The sequence below is a fragment of the Thamnophis elegans genome, chromosome 1, assembly GCF_009769535.1.
Source record: "Thamnophis elegans isolate rThaEle1 chromosome 1, rThaEle1.pri, whole genome shotgun sequence".
Classification (NCBI taxonomy): domain Eukaryota; kingdom Metazoa; phylum Chordata; class Lepidosauria; order Squamata; family Colubridae; genus Thamnophis; species Thamnophis elegans.
The window spans coordinates 64,457,115-64,478,270 of NC_045541.1; the positions used below are offsets into that span (position 1 = coordinate 64,457,115).

Below are 21,156 nucleotides of genomic sequence, written 5' to 3' on the forward strand. Positions count from 1 at the left end.
TTGCCCAGGGACTGGCCTCTGATTGGCTGGCGGGGAGAAAGCCTTGCCAGGGAAGGAGGTGAGGACTCCGCGGTGACGTCATGGGGACGGCGCCCCCAGGTAGCGGCGAACCGAACGCGCTCCGTCTCCACGGGCTACCAAGGCGGCCGGGCGGGCGGCCGGGGTGGGAGTGGGGTTTGGACCGGAGAGGCGGCTCTCGGGTTCGAGTCCCGGGGTTGATCTCAGGCTGCGCGTGTGGGTGAAGAGGCAGCAGGGATCATGGCCCCCAGCCGCTGCAGCGATCATGGCCCCGGCCGCTGCGCGGCCCGGTGCCAGGTACTCCACGGCCCGGCACCGGTCCGCGGACCGGGGGTTGGGGACCACTGCTTTATAGGATTGTACACAAATGATAAAATTCACGGCTTAGATATAGATAGATACCTGGATAAGAAAAAATACCCCTACTTAAAGACGAGCAGAGGGAAAGACTGAATCAACCAATAACTTCAGGGGAAATTCTCCAGGTAATTAAACAGCTAAAAGCAGGGAAAGCACCGGGTACATATGGCTTGACGGCGGCTTATTAAAAAATTTACAATTAGAAATGGTAGAACCGCTTAAGGAATTATTTAATAAGATCCAAGTGGAAGGGAAGGTACCCCCATCTTGGAAGACAGCCTTTATATCCTTGATACCCAAAGAAGATCAAGATCTTACTCAACCAAAAAATTATAGACCCATATCATTACTCAATATAGATTATAAAATTTTCACTAAAATACTAGCGAATAAGGTAATGTGGCTATTCAGCAATTGATTCATAATGATCAAACAGGTTTTATTCAAGGGAGACAAATGAGAAGTAACGTAAGACTAATTCTCAATACATTAGAATACCTGGGAAAGAAGAAACCAAATCCCTGCTGCACTTATGTTTTAGATGCTGAGAAAGCCTTTGATCGAGTGAATTGCAATTCCTGCTGAAAATATGCAAAAATGCAAATAGAGCACTTTTTACAATCAATAAAGCAATATATCAGGAACAAACAGCTCAAATCATAGTTAATGGAAGTCTAACAGATTCATTTAAAATTGAGAAAGGTACAAGGCAGGGTTGTCTCTTAGCCCCATTATTGTTTATCATAACTTTGGAACTATTGTTGAATAAAATACGGGGTTCAGTGAACTTACAAGGAATCAAGATTAGGCAGCAAGAATATTGAGTACGGGCATTTGCAGATGATTGGGTATAACATTAACCCAACCACAGGAATCTAGCAAGGTTTAATGACTATGATTAATCATATGGCCAAGTGTCAGGATTTAAAATAAACTTAGGGAAAACAAAGATACTAGCTACAAATATGAACACTAAACAAAGGGATGAACTAGAAGGAATGACAGGATGTGAAATAGTTAAAAAGTTAAATATTTAGGAGTTTATATTTCAATCTCAAATGGAAGTTATACAAATACAATTACGAATCACTATGGCATAGTATACAGATAGAGATGAAAAAATGGGAGAAACTACAGTTATCTTTGCTGGGAAGAATAGCAGCAGTGAAAATGAATATTTTACCTAAATTTTTATTTCTTTTTCAAATGTTACCAATACTCAAAAAGATGTGAGCCTGCTAAAATGGCAGAAGGGCATTAATAAATTTGTATGGGCAGGGAAGAAGCTGAGAGTAAAACTAAAAATAATGCAAGATGTGCGTGAGAGAGGAGGTTTGAAATTAACCAATTTAAAACTATATTATGAAGCAGTAGTTTTATCTGTAATTAGTGACTGGATTAACTTAACAGATGATAGAATACTTAATATTGAAGGGCATGATTTGGTATATGGTTGGCGTGCTTATCTGCTATATAACAAAAAGCTGGACAGAATTTCAAAAGTCATATTTTAAGGAATGCTCTACTGCGGGTCTGGAAAAAATATCAATACAAACTAAATGATAAGATACCCATGTGGGCAATTCCCAGACACGCAATAGAAAATATGAACAAAGTACAAAAACAGGATGTAACTACTTACAGACAGCTTCTTACCTTATGAAATGACATTTCACCTTACCTGTGAGCCACAATAATAGTGGTGCGATGGGCACATACTTTAGCCAGCGATGACTGGATTTTCCTTTCCGTTTTAGTGTCCAGCGCTGATGTTGCCTGTAAGAGTCAGCACATTGTAGCAGAGCAAAGGGGGATATAGAGGAAAGTAATGGAGCCTGAACCTCCTTTTAGTGTCAAGTCATTGGCATAGTAGTAGTACCATGTTGTTTTGGTGCCATGGTAAAGAGCTGAGAGATGCTCTTTGTAGTTCTGTACTATTGTTATTGTGGGGAGAACTACTCAGGAATGGGTTACAATTGGTCTGGGAAACGAGGAAGAGAAATGTAGTTTTAAAGAATAACACAATTTGTGATGTTATCCTCCTCCCAAGTGCTCCCAAAATTCAGGCTTTGTTTTTTTTTTAAAGGCATGGAAAAGGCATGCAAACATAACTTCAGATGTGGGAAATAAATAGATAAAAGTACAAGTAATTGTTGATTTAGACCTTAGAGACCTTTCAAAGTTATGATGGACCTTCCTGGAGGTACCTATGATCCAAATCCAAAGTTCTGAGGTTGCTCCCCCACATCAATCATCACGTACTTCAAGCACTCAGCAATTGGGCCACATTATGGCTGTTTGCAGCATCCCACAGTCATGTAACCACATTTCACGATGGTTTTGCCACCACCACTACCCAAAACAGCATTTACTTCCAGTTCTCAGCAAATCATGCTCATAGTGAAGCACTGGTTCACTTAATGACTGTGGTGTTTATTTGCAAAACATTCATAAAATTGGATCGGTCGTGGGGTGATCAACATGAGTTACAATCATGATGGACAGGCTTCATTACCGCTAGAACTCGAGGACTACTTGTATACTTGCCACACATGGTTGCAATGTGGGAGGCAACCATTGATCCCAGTCAATTGTGTCCTTTTCTAGGCTACTCCACAGGATATTAGACTGGATTCTTCTAACCAAGTTTGGATATTAAACTTTATTTTCTAACCAAGTTGGATATTAAACTTGATCTTCTGTTCTCCTCCCTCCCATCGGCAAATATCCCATATCCAATCAGCTGTCTCTCTAAAGAACAGGAGGACCTTCTCTGGGACTGAGACAGATATTAAGACAATCCTTCTCCTCCGTACCTCATCAAACAAGATGATGTCAGGGTTCTTCAAGATGGTCCGGGCAATAGCAACTCGCTGCTTTTCCCCACCGCTCAGCTTCAGGCCTCGCTCACCAACCTGCGTCTCATAACCTTTCAGGCATAAGCACAGAGGAAAGCAAAACTCTATGTAAAAAAGGAAGGCCATCCGAGATACAAATGGCTGCTTTCTGCCATTTGGGCAGAGCATTTTAAAATTTTTACGGCTATTTGTAGTAGCAGTAGCACCATCCCAGATTTACCAGCAAAGAATATTTGGCGTCGCAGTAGACACTCTTTAAAAAAAAACACCATTTCCTAGCAGGTCACTTAAAAATATGAAAAGGGAATAGGATAATTTTGCAAACTGAGACATAGAGGCCAATCTCATTTCTTTCACTAGTCAGGATCTCATTCATCAATTGGCCTTAGAAGACTGGTAGGATAGAGTGAGGCTGAATGGATTTGGCCCCTCAGTTTTGGTAACTGTTGGTCAACTTTTTCCCATCTGGCTTCCCAGATACGCCATCCCACAATGTCCAATATTCACAGAAAATGGGCTGGATGAGAACATAGGAATTATTGTTCAACACGCAGAGCTGGTTACTTGAAGGACCACCTGTCTCTCCTATTATTATCTCAACTGGTTCAATCCAACAGGGTTGACATGCTCTGGATTCCTTCGAGCAAATGGCGCCACTAAATGGGACCTGAAAAGCATGCCTTCTCTATTGCAGCATCTGCCCTCTGGAATGAAGTTCCCTGGAGATCAGAATGGCTCCCACCCTGATGGTGTTCTGGATGGTCTTCAAAGACCTGGTTATTCTCTCAAGCTTTATATTTTAGGCTGGGGTAGTCTGAGCACCTTGCGGAATTTACGCATTGGCTGGATTTGCCATCTTATTGCTTTTTAACTTGTTTGAATATTGTTGTTGGGTTGTGTTTTGTGAGCTGCTCAAATTTGATGGCACATAGGTGGTGTCCAAGTCAAATAAATTAATACTGTGTTTCTCTGAAAATAAGACTGGATCTTATATTAATTTTTGCTCCAAATGGTGCATTGGGGCTTATATCCTGGTTAGATCTTGTTTTCCGTGAAATACAATGCTAAATGCATCCGTCTGGTTGACAATCTTAACTGGGTCTTATTTTGGGGATAGGGCTCATCTTATGAGCATCCTGAAAAATCATGCTAGGGTTTATTTTCCAGTTGGGTCTTCTTTTGGGAGAAAACAGGGTAATATTAATAAAGGCTTCAGATAAGGTTCAGACAAGAACAAAGGAGGTCCCTTTACACCAAATCAAATTATTGGCCCATATAGATCAAGAATAGTCCTGGCTCTCCCAGCACACAGCATCTCAAAATGTAGCTACCTATTATTTGCACAGACCTACCGAGCTGTCAGTGGCTTTAATTTGGAATCCCCCCCCCCCCAACTGTATCTGCAGAAATTAAGGAGTAAATCTGAGTCCTGTACTCAACCATCAAGCAGACATCCCAGGGTAATCATGTGAGATCAAGGCAAAGTGGTAGATAAAGCTGAGGTTGTCCTTACCATCAGGAAACGTAAGGATGCGATCATGGATATCAGCAGTCATGGCAGCCTCCATAAACTTCTTCATTGGTAGCATCAATACGACCATATCGGATGTTGTTGCAGATGGTATCATTGAAGAGGACAGTGTCCTGAGGCACTACTCCAATATGGGAACGCACAGAGACCTGCTTTGCCTGTGGATGTGGGCAGATAGAATAGAATAGAATTCTTTATTGGCCAAGTGTGATTGGACACACAAGGAATTTGTCTTTGGTGCATAGGCTCTCAGTGTACATAAGAAAAATAAAATACATTTATAAAGAATCATGAGACACAACACTTACCGTGTTTTCCCAAAAATAAGACAGGGTCTTATTTCTTTTTACCCACAAAATATGGCTTGGGCCTTATTATCAGGGAAGGGTTTATTGTTTTGGGGTGCTGGGCAGCTGCTCTCTTGCGAGCGGGTTCCCAAAGAGCCAGGCACAGCCTCATGGGCAAATGGCTGTGTTGCGCTGTCGCAGCAGTGCAACACAACAGCCATGAAGCGACTACGCTCACGAGCAGCCACCTGGCAAACCCCCTTTCCCGCCGGGCACAGTGCCATTCACTAACCTAGGGGTATTGCCAAGTCATGTGAGTGCCTGTTCGCCACCCGCCCGGCTCCCACGGCTTGGCACCTTTGAAACTGAGTCTTCCGGCAGTGGCCGATCTGGGCGTATGCCCTATGGTGGTATGCTCTGCCAGCAACTAGCCCACAACCATGTGCCCAGAGCGCCACTGCTGGAAGACTTGGTTTGGAAGCCGCCGAAAAAGCCATGCTGGGATAGCAGTGGCGGCAGCAACGGAGGTGCCCTAGCTCTGCAGAGAGCTGGGTCAGGGCATCGTGACGCTGGGAGGCACGTTAGCAAGAGCGGAACAGCTGCTTGCGCAACCCCCTTTTCCAGCCATGCAGAGCACCATTCACTGGCATTTCGAAGGCGCCAAGCCACGGGAGCCAGGCGGTGGCGAACAGGCACTCATGTGGCTTGGCGATACCCCTAGGTCAGTGAATGGTGCTGTGACTGGCTGGAAAGGGGTTTCCAGGTGGCTGCTCGTGAGCATGGTCGCTTCATGGCTGTTGTGTTGCGCTGCTGCTTTGGGAGCCCGCTCACAAGAGAGCAGCTGCTGGCAACCTCCCCCGCTCTTTAGCTTGGCACAGCGCTGCTCACCAACTTAGCAGTATCCTGAAGGCACCAAGCAACGCAATCACCTTTGCTTCCACCCCGGTTCCCACGGCTTGGCACCTTTGGGATACCGCTAGGTTGGTGAGGGGCACTCTGCCTGGCTGGAGGTGGGGGTTGTCCAGGGGGCTTATTTGCGGTTGGGGGCTTATATTTTTGCCCACCAGAAAAATGTGCATGGCCTTATTATCAGGAGATGTCATATTTTCGGGGAAACACGGTAGTGATAGTCATAGGTTCCTAATAAGCAATCAAATCGTACTAGGAACCAATAAACAATGTAAATTGTAAAGATAGAAGCAACATGGTTATAATACGTGGAAAGAGAGGTACTAGGAAGGAAGAGAAGCAGCATAGTAATACAGTTTAGTACATAATTTGACAGTCTTGTGGGAATTACCGATAGTTGTTTAGCAGAGTGATGGCATTCGGGGGGAAAGATGGAGGATGAAGTGAGAAACTGGGCAATCATTTGCGCTTAGAATATAGCTGCCATTTTCATACCCACACCAGTCTGATGGATAATTAGCTTCAGGATAAATGCTAAAGATATTATGAATTATCAGGACTTCCCATCCTGCACCGAGGTGAGAGGAACCCCAACTGACACCAATTCAGAAAGGCCAGAGCACAATTCTGAGAGTTGGCATTTCAAAACAGCCTTCCCTAACCAGGTACTCTCTTTATCTGCTTAGGGTGAAGGCCCAATCTATCTGGAAAGTATCTGTTTGCAGTAAGCCTTGCTTAAGATAAACTGAACATATGCCTATTGTCTCTGCTCAGCATCATAATAAGCAATAGCTCAACCTTTTCAGTCCCTTTGATGAATACAAGGGGAGGCAGAAAACGAAGGAATGCAAAATGACTGCAGTGCTGCTGTTTTCGATCTCCTCTAGAGAATGCAGGCACTTTAAACCAGAAACCATGCCAAATGATGGACAGGCTCAATCATCTCTGGGGAGTTTCATTATTATATGACAAATTCTAGGGAAAAGGGTTTGACTGGCAAGATAAAAAGAAAAAAAAAGCCTGTGGGATACTCTGTTGTGAACATGCACCCCATAGGAAATTATGCAGCTTTCGACCTGCCTAAACTATTTGCCATCTACCTCTGGATGCCATTTTATCGCTATCACCCTCCCATTGTTTCCTAGGTATTGATTCCAGTAACCAGGACACATCTGATGAATGAGATAGATCCTTACGGAAAGGTATAACCATAGGGAGTAATAGAGAAAAAATAAGAGGATGGATTTGGGGAACCACAGTAGAATAAGAACAGACACCAAACAGCTCTAACAGACATGAAAGAACCAGCTGTCCTTTGATATCCCCACCCCCCACCCCCACAATGAGCTCCCAAAGACTATGGGCCATCTAAGAATCTCCCTCAATCTCCCTCCCGTAGTCCTTCCCCAGTGAGCTTGAGTGGCCACAGGAGAAGTGGAGGCCTGCTGAGCACAAACCTTTAATCCACCTTTAAATGGAATCATATGTCTGTTGCTGTGGCAATAAACATGAACAAGCAATTAAGCAGCTGGGTTGTGTCATCAAGTTTTGAGAAGCTCCGAGAGGAGAAGCATAAGTGGGTATATAACACATGCAAAGGGTGCATGTCAATTTGGCTCTATCCAGGGGATCACACTGTACAGCAGGGGGTATGGCACCTCTGGACCTCAGGGTATTGTTGGTAGATAACTACTAGCATCTTCTGCCACTGGATAGGGCCGCTTGGAGTTACAGTTTTAGTTTTCTGAAGGGAATGGAACAACTCGCCACAGTCAACTTGCCACAAGACAACTCACCACAGGACAACTAGCTGTGGGACAATTCAGCAATTCAATTTAATCATTTAAAATACTTCAAAAATTATTTTAATTTTGGTCATTCGCATTTCATTTTGTCCTTCCTTTGGCATCCTTTCTTTAGTGATTCTATTCCACTATGTCTTTGATATTAGTTCCATGGCGAGTTGGCCATGGCAAGTTGTCATAAACCCTTCTGGGGAGCCATTTTTTCATTTGTAGAGCCATTCATTTTCTGGATCATAAAGCAGAGGTAACCAAAATATCCCTTCAACAATTTTTAATTTGACTTCACATATACAGAATGCATGTGAGAGATTAAACTATCTGTATAACTTTCTTGAAAACAAATTGTGAATACACAATGGTTTCTCATATCCCTGACTTTAAACTGCTCCTATTCTCTCCCTTTTGTATGATCAAAACCTCCTCAGTACTTAGGCTTGTTTTCCTCTGATAGATTGTATTTCTTACATTTGTGAGGTCAGAGCAGATTCTTTTTTGCCCTCCAATCTATCTTAACATTTCATGTCTTTCCTAGCTGTAATTCTACATTCTGATGTAAATTTTTCGAAATATCCAATTGCTTTAATCATCTCCAATAATTTGGTGCCACTAAGAGTCCTGGGAAGTTAGGCAGATTTAAAGACACCAGTTTCAATAGAGATCCCAGGAGGACATATTCAGTTATATATATTCCTCTGCTGACTGATCCCAACACAATAGTGCATACAAACTACCATATTTTTCGGAGTATAAGACGCACCCAGGTTTTGAAGAGGCATTTTTTTTTAAAAGTAGGTAGAGGGATAGAGAGAGAGTGAAAGAGAGAAAAATACAATAGGTAGGTAAATAAGAGACAGAGAGAGAAAAAAATACAGTAGGTAGGTAGGTAGGGAGAGAGAGAGTGCAGATAGGTAGGTTAGGTAGAGGGATAGAGAGAAAGAGAGAGAGAGAAATATAGTAAATAGGTGGGAGGGAGAGAAATACAGTAGGTAGGTAGGGAGAGAGAGAGTGTGTGAAGATAGGTAGGTAGAGAAATAGAGAGATAGAGAGAGAGAAATACAGTAGATAGGTAGGGAGAGAGAAAGTAGATAGGTAGGTATATAGGTAGATAGAGGGAGTGAGGGAGGGAGGGAGGGGGAGAGAGAGAGAGAGAGAGAGAGAGAGAGAGAGAGAGAGAGAGGAGAGAGAGAGGAGAGAGAGAGAGAGAGAGAAATATAGTAGGTAGGTAGGGAGAGAGTGAGTAGGTAGGTAGTTAGATGTTTCCAGGTGTATTTATCCATGTGCTGGAGAAGGAAATCGCTGACAACCTGTAGCACCTAAAACTTGGTTTCTGCTGGCACAGCACTTGACCAATGTAATTCTCATCAACCACACTAACTAAAACAGCTTTCTGAAGGGGAGGAGAAGTTTTTGCACTCTGCAAACCTCCCTAAAATGGCCGTTTTTCACAAAAACGGACCCGTTTTTTTTCAAACAAAAGGCATGAATAGCCTTGGGGCGGGGCTTGAAGAGTGCTCCTGGGGGGTCAAAAACGAGCAAAAAACAGCCCATTTTTTGTGAAAACTGTTTTTTTTTGTCAAAAAAATTGCATGCATAGCCTTATGGAGGCTTATAGAGTACTGCTAGGAGCTGGCCCGTTTTTCACTCATTTCTGCCTTTCCAGCCCCCAGTAGGTCTCTGAAAGCCTCCGTAAGGTTTATGCACGACCTTTTGGTGAAGAGGGCGGGGTTTCAGGAGGCAAAAAATGCTGTATTCGGTGTATAAGTTGCACCCAGATTTTCAGCCCCCTTTTTGAGGAAAAAATGTTACGTCAAGTAAAGCTGCAACAGGGCAATTTATCTAGATAATATTCTGGGGCACACTTCCATCCTACTTCAGTTGAAATGAACCTTCTCCATGCCTTCATCCATGGTGGATGACTTTCTATTATCAACACTTCCCAGTGGGTTTGTTACCTTAGAGATATCCTGTCCATCTATTCGTATGCTGCCTCCCCACACATCATAAAAACGGAAGAGCAGGCGAATAATGGTACTCTTTCCTGACCCAGAAGGTCCCACCTGGAGAGAAAGGGAAAGAAAGCAAAGTGTCCCTATGAATTAACCCCATGAGAAGAAATAGAAAGTAGACAGACTTAAGTTTCAACCTCTGTTTTTGACCCCTTATTTGGGGCCCGTCACTGTTCCTATCAGATGGGAGATAAACGAAAGCCCTGTACAATTACAAAACATTTACAGCAGAGCCATTTCTATATCCTTACCAGTGCTACAGTTTGTCCAGGCATTGCAGTAAAGGAAACGTCATGTAAAATTTCCTTCCTGTGTGGAGAATAACAAAAGAGAGCAGTCACCCATCTCTCAACCTTCACTGCTCTCCTGAAGCTCCCTGGTGAGACCTCCCACACAGGATGCCCTCCTCTGTTCCAGAAACAGACTTCCTCCAGTTTGCTGGAGAGGCAGCAGAATAGTTTGAATAACAATGACCATGGTTGCTCCACAGAAGCAACCTAGGTTAAGAGGATTACGATACAGATAAAGAAAGAGGTTTTTGAACTATTTTACTAATTCCCCAAACAACTTTTGGAAAAGGTCCCTATCTTTCTCACTGGTCACAATTCAGAAGGGAGATACAAAACATGTTCTTTCTGAGCTTTAGCTAATCCAGAGTTGGAAAGCTTTAATGAGATAGCATATGGCTCATATTCACATTGTCACCATCACTAACCTTTCTCTTTCTTTGCTTATTAAGTATCTATTCTCCATGTGACTTGCCTACTGTTGGAAACATGTTCGACCCTTCTTGTTCAACACTATTTCCTTCTCTACTCACCCTTCTGTGTAGCCAAAATAGACATTTTCAAATTCCACACGTCCTGAGAGAAATCGAAGATCTCTAGCACCTGGTTCATCCTTCACCTACAAGTTAACACAACTGTGACATTTTCTGTATTAGGATCCTGGCTGGCTAAGTTGGCAGAGGCAAGAAGATTTGCCCTAATGGCCAAGAAGTTGCTCTGGGCATGACCCGTCAAAAGGGTGAACGACAAAACCGCGCTCGACTAAACCGCGTCGCTGACGTCATCAACGCGGCGACAACAGCCAGCGTGGAGAAAGAAGGGCGCTTTAAATAGTGCGTTGAAAGAAAGCCGATTCAACTTAAGGTAAGGGTTAGGTTTAGGGCTAGGTTTAGGATTAGGGTTAGGTTAAGGGTTAGGTTAAGGGTTAGGATTAGGTTTAGGTTAGGTTAAGGCAGCGGTTCCCAAACTTGGCAACTTTAAGACTTGTGGACTTCAACTCCCAGAATTCTCCAGCTAGCTCTTCTGGCTGGAGAACTCTGGGAGTTGAAGTCCACAAGTCTTAAAGTTGCCAAGTTTGGGAACCACTGGGTTAAGGGTTAGGTTTAGGGTTAGGTTTAGGGTTAGGTTTAGGGTTAGGTTTAGGGTTAGGTTTAGGTGTTAAGTTTAGGTTTAGGGTTTACAGCGTGCTTCTGTCTCCGCGCTGTTGTCGCCTGTTGATGACGTCAGCGACGCGGTTTAGTCGGGCGCGGTTTTGTCGTTCGCGGTTTTGTCGGTGAAACCGCTCTGGGAGGCCATTTATAGTACAGAAGTGCCATCCCTGAGGTAGAACACTTGTTTTTTCAGGCACAACGTTCAGGTTGTAGCAGTTGCAATAATGAAATAGATAGCAGATAGTAAGAAAGTCTTCTTTTGGAAGTTCTGGACAGTTGCCGCCACAGTAGAAGAGTCTGATCTGGAACTTCACATTTGTATGTTCCAAAGTTACACCTTGGAGAGGGCCAGATACAGATTCTAATGGTGACATACCTAATTATCAGTATTACCATTAAAAATTATCAGTCTGAAAATAAAAAATGCCATTTAGCTCCTGGCTAACTCAAATATGGTTATTAAAAAAACATTTACAATAGTGTCCAAACTAAGATACATCCTGAAAATTAATTAGGTTCTCTCCAATTTGTGTCATCAGGTTGGAAAGTGCTAAATTAAACTGCCATCCCTAAGCAGTATACTCATGGGATGTTTTTAAGGACTGCTTATTTAGTGACAGAAATTCCAGCCCTAATTAGGGTCATTAAGCAACAATTACTTACAGTTATAATATGTGGGTTATAATTCACAATGAAGGGAAAATAAGATGATCCACTATAATCACATATGATCTGCCTTACCTCTTGTTCCTCACTGAAGAGCTCAAACATGTTCTCCATGTCAACAATGAGGACTGGATCATTCTAGAAAGGAAAAGCAGAAGCTCCATTGCAACAAAGTTATGAAGGTTTCAGAAAAGAAAAGGGAGTGAAGCAGACAAGGACTTATATCCCAATACAGCAGTGGTTCTCAACCTTTCCAATGCCGCAACCCTTTAATACAGTTTCTCGTGTTGTGGTGACCCCCAACCATAAAATTGGTGTCTCGGTTCCTAAGACCATCGAAAATATATGTTTTCCGATGGTCTTAGGCGACCCCTGTGAAAGGGTCGTTCGACCCCCAAGGGGTCCCAATCCACAGGTTGAGAACCATTGCAATACAGCAATCTTTTATATTTTAAGCATGAACACAAACTCCATCAGTCCCATATTTTAACACGTCTGCACATAGTAAATTATCTCACACCTCTTTAAAAATATCTTTGATAGGGGAAGTGTAAAAGAGAGGGCAAATTAATTTTATATAAATTTATATAAATTTATAATTTATATAAATTTTATATAAATTTTATATAAATTTTATATAAATTATATATATTATATATATATAAATCGACATATAATTTCTAGGGCTGCGTTTTATTTTTCAAATCTGAGCTCAACTTTCTAGGCATGAGAAATTTTAATGATAATTCCTTTCATTACTGGACAAAAAAAGTATTCATGCAAAAGGAAATATTATAAGAAAATATTTGTACTCAAATAGAACAAAATATACTATTTCATACTTTTCCGTGACTTACAATTACTTTTCAGTAACCAAATAGTTATTAAACTTTGCATTTTGTTAATTATCAAGATTTTTCTGTCTATTGACTAAACAATTAGCCCACTACAAATAAAGCTGAAGTACAAAGGAGACATTCATTTGTACTTATTTTAGTTGTCATATAACTCAAGGCAAAATTCAACCATGCCCGCGATATACTATGTTCTTGTGAGTTTTTCCCCCCACAAGATTAACAGACTGTTATTATAATCTGAAATTTTAAATAAGTCTATATTTCAGCAATTAGTCTAATTCCTCTTTTATGTCAAACATCTCAGAAATTGATTATTTCTATTTGCTGCCTGTCTCTATAAAACTGTTAGACAAACACTATTCACAAGAGTCATGATGGGCACAAAATAGATTGCTACCAATTGCCAGGTGATGTGAAGTAGATTGAGCTGGGGTGGCTATATAAATTTGAAGACAAAGAAAAAGCCTGAATGCATTTTTCCTTCATTCTTATACCGTTCATCTAAGGTTGTTCTGTTATTGCTGCTGTAGATATTATTAGATTCAGAATAATGGTTCTTTTCTTGTTATAGGGAAATTGAAATCTGAGAAATGAGATATGGTGCTCTGCTTGGAGCAGGCTGTAAATAAAATAATGGAATATAACTCTCCAAGTCCATCACCTATTTCTCTTTGTTTCACCCCAAATGGCTAATAAAACATACAAAAAAGTAGCCTAGCAAGGAAATTACCTGTAATATGTGCCAAACCAATTCAGTGGAGTATACAGCTGAATAATGTATGTGCCAAGAGAACATAATCGCCTACCTGGAGGAAATAGGAAAAATATATCCATTTTTGCAATAACAATTGTTCCCTGCCATACAATATATCGAATAGGGAGTTTTCAAATTCAGATTCACATGAAGAATTCTGAAGATCAAGAGTCCCTGTAGATTTACTTCCCTTGTCTTTTGTTCAATGAAGGTGATTTATTTTTTTTATTAAGTAATTATAGGTTTGAGATATTCAACATTTTAAAGAAAACTAAGGGAAAATGTCCTATTGATGTTCAGAGAATAGAAATACAAACATCAAATATTCGGTTAAAGCAGAGTGATTGACCTAGGATGATACCATGTGCAATATATACATTTCTGCTGTGTTTGTTTTAAAAAAATGATTAAGGCCCCCCCCCCCCCCTTGAATGTATAAGACTTGCATATTTTCCACTAATCCAGCCTTGAGATGCAGAGACTGAGTTCTTTCAAGACCAAGATAAAGTTCAACTTATATGACAATAACCAGTTATATCTCAGTTTTTCGTCTTCTCCTCCCATCAGTTAAATGGTAGATTTCCGTGTGTTCTAACTTAGAGCTCATTTGATGGACCAGTTTTCATATTTGGGGCAGTTTAAGGTATTACCTTTCTAGCAATATATATAATCAAAACTACAACCTCTCAATCTGTTGTTGATACATAAAAAAGAAAGAAAGAAAGAAAGAAAGAAAGAAAGAAAGAAGAAAGAAGAAAGAAGAAAGAAAGAAAGAAAGAAAAAAGACAAATATTTTCAGGCTTGGCCTCTGTAAGCAACTCCAACCCGCATGGTCAATGGTCAGATCACAGAAGAAACACAAGTTCTTCACCACTTACTAATGTTTTCAGAGGGGAAAGAGAATTAAAATAATTCCTTCCCGGAACCCTAAATGATGTTTCAAACTAGGCCGATGGTAAAACTGTTATATTTGCAGCATTCCTTGCAGCAAAAATTATTGGAGCAGAGTGGCTCAGTAACTTCCAGGTTTTTATTTTATTTTGATTAGCCCTTAATCAAGCTCAGTTTGCCTGTAATTCATACTCAACATGTTTTCCTCAATTTAGATGTGAATGTGCCAGCCAGGTTACATTTTTATAGCCACATTTCTCCATGACCTCCTCTGGTTTTAAAAAGTGCCTCCTGTCCCTCAGATTGCACTCCATGTGGGGAATGTGTTTTCACATCTGGAGTAGAAACCCCAAACATCCGGATTTCTTTCTTCTGATGTTTGTGGAAACCAGCTCCCATTTGGCGAGGCCCACCCCACTCTCCTGCTTAGATCTCCTAATTGGTGACAAATCTTTTCCAGCTTGGCCTCTTGTTTGCAAAAGCTTTTGTTCTCTGAGGTCCAATTCTCCAGTTGGTTTTGTTTTAATCTTCTCCACCATGGGCTGCCCATTTTTCTCAGCATGAGCAGAGACTTACCTTCAGATCCTACATTCAGAAAACACTTTTTTATAGATACGACATTCAATTCTTAAATTCAGAAAACACTAGTTATAGAAGACTACAAAGACTTTTGTCATTAGCCACCACGTATCACAACTAAATTTAAAGACGTTCAAACAATTTCTTTCATATTTTTGTATGGCAAGTTCTTCCAGCTATTTAGTTACTAGAGCATTCCTGCTTTTCATGGATTCTGCACCTCATTGCAGACTACCAGTAAGTGTTAGGCAGAGAAACCTAGCGCTGCTGTATTTCCAGTATCAATTTCATGAATGTATTTTAAACAGGGTTAGGGTGCTTGTTCCTTTGCAAGCAGAAATATGTAAAACTGCTCAGTGTTTAAGTATAGACATTTAAAAACATTTTGTAAAGGTTGCACCGCAATGGTCTAAAAACTTCTTAACTTGTGGCAAATCATTCAGGAAGCCCAATCTGGAGGGGCCTCAACAGTAAGGATGAGTTGTAGACTGGTTGTCCCAAAGGTGCTTTTTCAAGAGGTAACTGTGCTTTCTGTTTTTCCTTTGAAGACGTTTTGCTTCTCATCCAAGAAGATTCTTCAGTTCTGATTGGATGGTGGGGAATGGAAAGATTTATCCTCCTTGCAGATAGCTGGTCATTTGCATTCTTTTAGCAAGACATTAAGGTCACCTGGAGGCTTATCTGTGTATCAGGGTCACCTGATGACATCAGAAGCGAAACGTCCTCAAAGAAAAAACAGAAAGTCCAGTTGCCTCTTGAAAAATCACCTTTGGGACAACCATGACCTGGATGACTGAGGATCTCCATAGAGATTTGTGGACTGGTTCTTGTTTCAGATTCTCCATACAGAGAGAAACCACTTCCAGTATGCAGTCAACGAGAACTTACATAGAGCTGCTTCTTAATCACATAAGAAGCACATAGGAGTGATCCAGCCAACAGCCCCACACCAATCACCAGATTCTGTGTCTGATTTAACAGGGCCAGAGAGGCATTCACTTTCCATTCTGCAACCTACCAAAAGAAAAGGAAAGGGGGGAAAAAATCAAGAGCTGCACAGATCCTGAAAAGATCCTGAAAAACTCTGCAGCCCACAGAGAAATCATTCAACAGAACTTGCACCCTCTAGTCAGAGACCAATGAGGCATCCAGGAATGGACGAGTTGTGTCTTCTTCATCCTTCTACAGGACAATTTAGATCTGCCACCCAATGCTTTTCTAGAATATTTCTCTCCTCTGGATATGCTGATGCTCCTATTTACAGGACAGGTTTCCGAGTCTTTCCAAACTCTCATAACTTGCTTGACTATGCCTGCAAAATTTGGGCAGCATCAGAGCAGCTATATAGGTAGGTAGTCCTCGATTTACTACCATTTGTTTAGTGACCGTCAGAAGTTATAACAGCCTGGAAAAAAGTGACTTATGACTGTTTTCCACACTTATGAGCATTGAAGCATCCCCGTAGTCACGTGATCAACATATGGATGCTTGGCAATTGGTTCATATTTATGACGGTTGTGGTGTCCCGGGGTCATGTGATCATCTTTTGCTATCTGACAAGCAAAGTCAACAGGAAAGCCAGATTCGCTTAAGAACTTACTAATGTAACAATTGCAGTGATTCACTTAACAACTGTGGAAGGTCGTAAAATGGGGCAACGTTAACTTAACGACCACAGTTGAGCCCCAAATTTCAGTTGTTAAGTCGAGGACTACCTACCATTTACTAGCAGATGGAGAGAATAATCTTTAACAAACATGCCAATGTTACAAAATCCCAGGAAACATCTCCGGTTTGCCATGTCTTAAATCTCCCTTGTTATGATGTGCTTACTCATTCCCTTCCTAGATGTTTATGTGCAACACTTCCCACTTCCTTCCTTAAGAAAATGGAACTATTCTTTCCCTTCCAATTACTGTATGCATGTGCCCATACATGCAAACATAGGAGTATAGAGACGATAGATCTGTGATGGCAAACCAATGGCACGCGTGCCACAGGTGGCACGCAGAGCCCTCTCTGTGGGCATGTGAGCCATCACCCCAGCTCAGCTCAACCGCCCATGTGTGTGCAGCCAGTTGGTTTTGGGGTCTCTGCCACGCATGCATTGGGGGAGGGGGCGCATGCGGGAGATGTGTACGCAAGTGCGGGGACAAAGCACATGTGTGTGGGGTCACATGCACAGGGGGTGGGCCACACCGGGGGTATGTGTGTGCACACATTGCATTATGGGAGCACACACGCACTTTCGGCACACAACAACAAAAAGGTTAGTCATCCCTGTGATAGATGGGTAGACAGATAGAAGACCTCTCTCCCTCCATTTTTGCTGGTACTGAAGAGTAACAGGAAAAGAATGTCCAAAAAAACGCAACCCCAAGAGTACTTTATAACAGACGTCAAAGAAACAAGTCCAAACGTTGAATAAGGATCCTTACATACCTGATATTTGACAATGGCGTCACTGAAGCGTCTAGCCTCATAGTCTTCTGCATTGTAATACTTCACCTGCAACAAACCAAACCAGGGACTGGTCAGGATAGAAATGTTTTTACTCTAAGTCACCCAACTTTTATTATTCTAAATTAACTCTTGACACACAAAGATATATTAATTAAACCTGGAAGGTGGAAGGGGGGGGGTTGAGCCTTAGATCAAAGTGGAAATCTCTTCCTCTTCCTCCTCTAAGCAAAAATGTGAAACGGAAGCAATTTCAAACAAAAAAAAAAGGGGGGGGGGAGGCAGCCAGAATGCTTTGCTGCCGCTCCTTGCACTTCCTATTCCCACCCACCAGCTATGGTAAGGTGAGGTCCTAAGTACCGTCTCAAAGTTGAGAAGTGAGTCAACGGCTCGAGATTTGGCATCATTGTCACGAAGATTCATGTCACGGCGGTACTTTGTTCGCCATTCAGTCAGTACTATAGTCAGTGCTACATGGGAAAAAAAGAGGCCGACTATCACTATAGCAAATTCACACAGGCAGCATCAGCAATAGGATTTGATTCTTTCCATTTCGGACCATAACCAAGACTATTCAAAAAATGGCAAAAGAGAAAAGCATTTTTTTAAAATTGAAATTATTTCAGCATGTATCTATCCAGCAAATTATTCAGCAAATTATTTCGGTATATATCTATATACATAAGGGACATGGCAGTTCAGTGGCTAAGACGCTGAGCTTGTCGATTAGAAAGGTTTGCAATTTAGTGGTTCGAATCCCTAGCGCTGAGTAATGGAATGAGCTCCCGTTACTTGTCCCAGCTTCTGCCCACCTAGCAGTTCGAAAGCATGTAAAAATGCAAGTAGAAAAATAGGGAACCACTTTGGTGGGAAGCTAATTACCATTCCGTGTGCTTTCGGCGTTTAGTCATGCGGCTACATGACCATGGAGATGTCTTCGGAGAGCACTGGCTGTTTAGCTTTGAAACGGAGATGAGCACCGCCCCTTAGCATCAGGAACGACTAGCACATATGTGCAAGGGGGAACCTTTACCTTTACCTATCTATATACACGCACACTATTTCTTTCACCCTAATACAGACAGCTGAACAACAGCTGACATCAGTGATAGCTCTGATGCAGGAATGTACAAATTATTCTGACCTTGAAATAGGCATCCCTTTGTCCCAAACTCTGTCTTGAATTCAAGAGAAAATGAGACATTTTGTTTTCACTTTGTCTGAATGTTCAAATATCCCACATTTTTTTAAAATAAAGAATATTCTATAACTAAGGAATTTTAGAATACATTAATTAATAAAACAGGAACGTTCCACTTCTGCAGTGAGTAGCATGAGATAGTGGCTGGAGAAGAAGGTGGGGTTGAGGACAAGTAAATAAGACAAGAAACAGGTTGCTTTTTTTCTAAAAAAAGATTTTAGACAAGAAAAAGATTGCTCCTTACTTGATACTAGGTTGATGGTTTATTTTTTTAAAATGTATTTGCTCCGGGAAAGTCAATGTTTCTGAATTCTAATATTGTCCCTGAATTATTTTTTTTCCCTTCTTTGGGCAGATTCCAAAAAATTATGTTATTTGCTTTGCAGATAGCCAAATGCAAGAGAATTCTGTGCATATGCAACAGACCTAAACTGCTAGCCAAAAGTCTGTTTTTGATGTTGTTCCACTTTAATGATCTATTCAGAAGCCAATGCACTGTAGCTACTGCTTGTTGCTGCACTCATGTTGTTTGTGAAGGCACACTAAGGATTCCATTGTGTGAAATGGGGATTTAATTTGAGCCAAGGGTTTTTTTTAGATTTGCTGGTATGAGGCAATGAATTACACTTGCACCTATTTTTGTAGCTGTCGGATGAAATACAGAAAGTCATGGGCATCTTTCACATTTCTCATTATTTCCTAAGTTTGCATAGCACAAGGTTTTTGACTTTTGTCCTATATGAAAACAATCCATTAAAACACTTTAAACAAGCATTCTGAACGGAATACTTTTATTTTAAGATTTGTGCATTTCCCCCATTTTGTTTCCATTTTCCCATTTAGGAATGAGTAGCTAAACAGGGCCTTCCACTCTGACGTGCAAAAGAGCATTTCCTGTAAACTTACCATTAAATATGCTTAATACATATAATTTGCAGAGATACAATTAAATTAAAGATTGGACCAAGATAAAATTTCTCAGGATTCTCAAAACAGGAGCTGACATCGTAACAACACGATGTGCGATCTCGGAGCTCCGAGATCGCAGTCGATACTTTTGCTGCTGGACGGTCTTTCTGGACCTAAACCATCCCGAAGAGATGGTGACAGGGAAGAGCATGTCTTGCTGATCTCAGGGACATAGCAAAGTCCCTGACCAAGAGAATCTCTTCTTGCCAGCAACAGAAGTGCAGCCAAAAGCTGCTGAAGTTGGGACAGCTCCGGAACGGGAGAAAAGCGTAAAGAGAAAGTGTGTCCATCTGGTGAGGAAATCTTATTGTTATAAAAGAGACTGCCCCTCCCCCAAAAAATTAAAGTTAAATTAAATTTGGAAACAGAAGAAAATAAGTGGCGAAAGTAAGCTACATTGGACAGTGTGTTATCCTTTTTAATTTTCTTTATGGATGGAATTTTTGCAAACATTTCCTATTTTTAAAGTGAACAGATTAGTTTTCTTCTTCTACTTCTTTTTTACCAATGGATTAAAATATTTTTCTTTATTTTTACAATATTGGTTTGGATGAGGTTTTTTTCTATTTTGCTTCACTTAAGAATTTGTTTCTTTTAAGCCTGGAATATAAAGAAGATATAAAGGAATACAAAGAGGGTTGTAATATCAGAGGGAAAGGAAGTAACACTGCCACTTGGAGGCTGGAGCTTGAGTCCTGGAAACATTGCCCTTTTCCCCGCTTTGATCATTTTGATTTTGCACTTCAAGGTTCTTCAGTTTGTTTATAGAGAGTGAAAAAGAGAAGAGCATGGGTTGTTTATACAGGTGGCACTTTGAGAGCTTCATTGGCAGCTGGAGAGAAGTGAAAACAAGCCTTGTTTGAAAGTTTATAAATGAACTTGCATCAAATCTAATAAAAAGTTTTGAAAGCTAGAGTTGCAGTGTTTACCAGTTGGAAGAATGGCACAACATCAAAAAGAAACCTTGACATTGCAAAAGATTATGTTTGAAATTCAAAAATTATTAGAACAGAGAAAATTGAGAAGAGATTGGAAAACATAGATTGTAAAACACTAAAGTTTGATGGAAAAATTGAAGATGTTCATCAAATGGAAAAAGTGGAGGCTAGAGTCCTAAAAATTGAAGGGAAAAATGAACAAAGAGACAATATAATTGTTGATACCAACAGTGAACTGACCGTGGTTGGAAATGGAAAGTGTAGAACATGGAAAGGGGAGATAGATGGACAAGAGCTCTACCCCAGATTTCAAGGTATAGAAGAAGAAAAAAGAGAAGAATTGATGGATCTAAGGAAAGAAATTTTGTCAGAAGCACTATTGATAACAAAAGATAAGCTGATTAAAGAAGCAAATGGAGGGTTTCGAGATTATATAAGATATGCAACAAGCAACAAGTTGTGAAGAGAAGTCCATACGGAAACATCCAGAAGACTATTCCCATAAATGGCAAAAGACGTAAGACTGCACTATTACTGGAAAGACACAGTTTGATATATGAAAGATAATAAAAAATTAGTCAAATTTAGAGCATTAAAAGGAAATTGGATATAATTTAAATAGTGATTAG

The 21,156-nt window shown here is 41.0% G+C and overlaps 1 protein-coding gene across 1 annotated transcript in view; it reads right to left on the reverse strand.

The window, feature by feature from the left end:
- The window catches only part of ABCB6 (ATP binding cassette subfamily B member 6 (Langereis blood group)), a 47,708-nt gene that overhangs the window by 7,247 nt on the left and 19,305 nt on the right, over positions 1-21,156 (reverse strand). Inside the window, 14 exon segments of the mRNA XM_032217674.1 lie at positions 2,060-2,154; positions 3,195-3,307; positions 4,750-4,804; positions 4,806-4,925; positions 9,721-9,825; positions 10,026-10,083; positions 10,595-10,680; positions 11,954-12,000; positions 12,003-12,016; positions 13,466-13,523; positions 13,526-13,541; positions 15,848-15,973; positions 17,402-17,467; positions 17,780-17,889. Coding sequence (XP_032073565.1) covers positions 2,060-2,154; positions 3,195-3,307; positions 4,750-4,804; positions 4,806-4,925; positions 9,721-9,825; positions 10,026-10,083; positions 10,595-10,680; positions 11,954-12,000; positions 12,003-12,016; positions 13,466-13,523; positions 13,526-13,541; positions 15,848-15,973; positions 17,402-17,467; positions 17,780-17,889 — 1,069 coding nt within the window.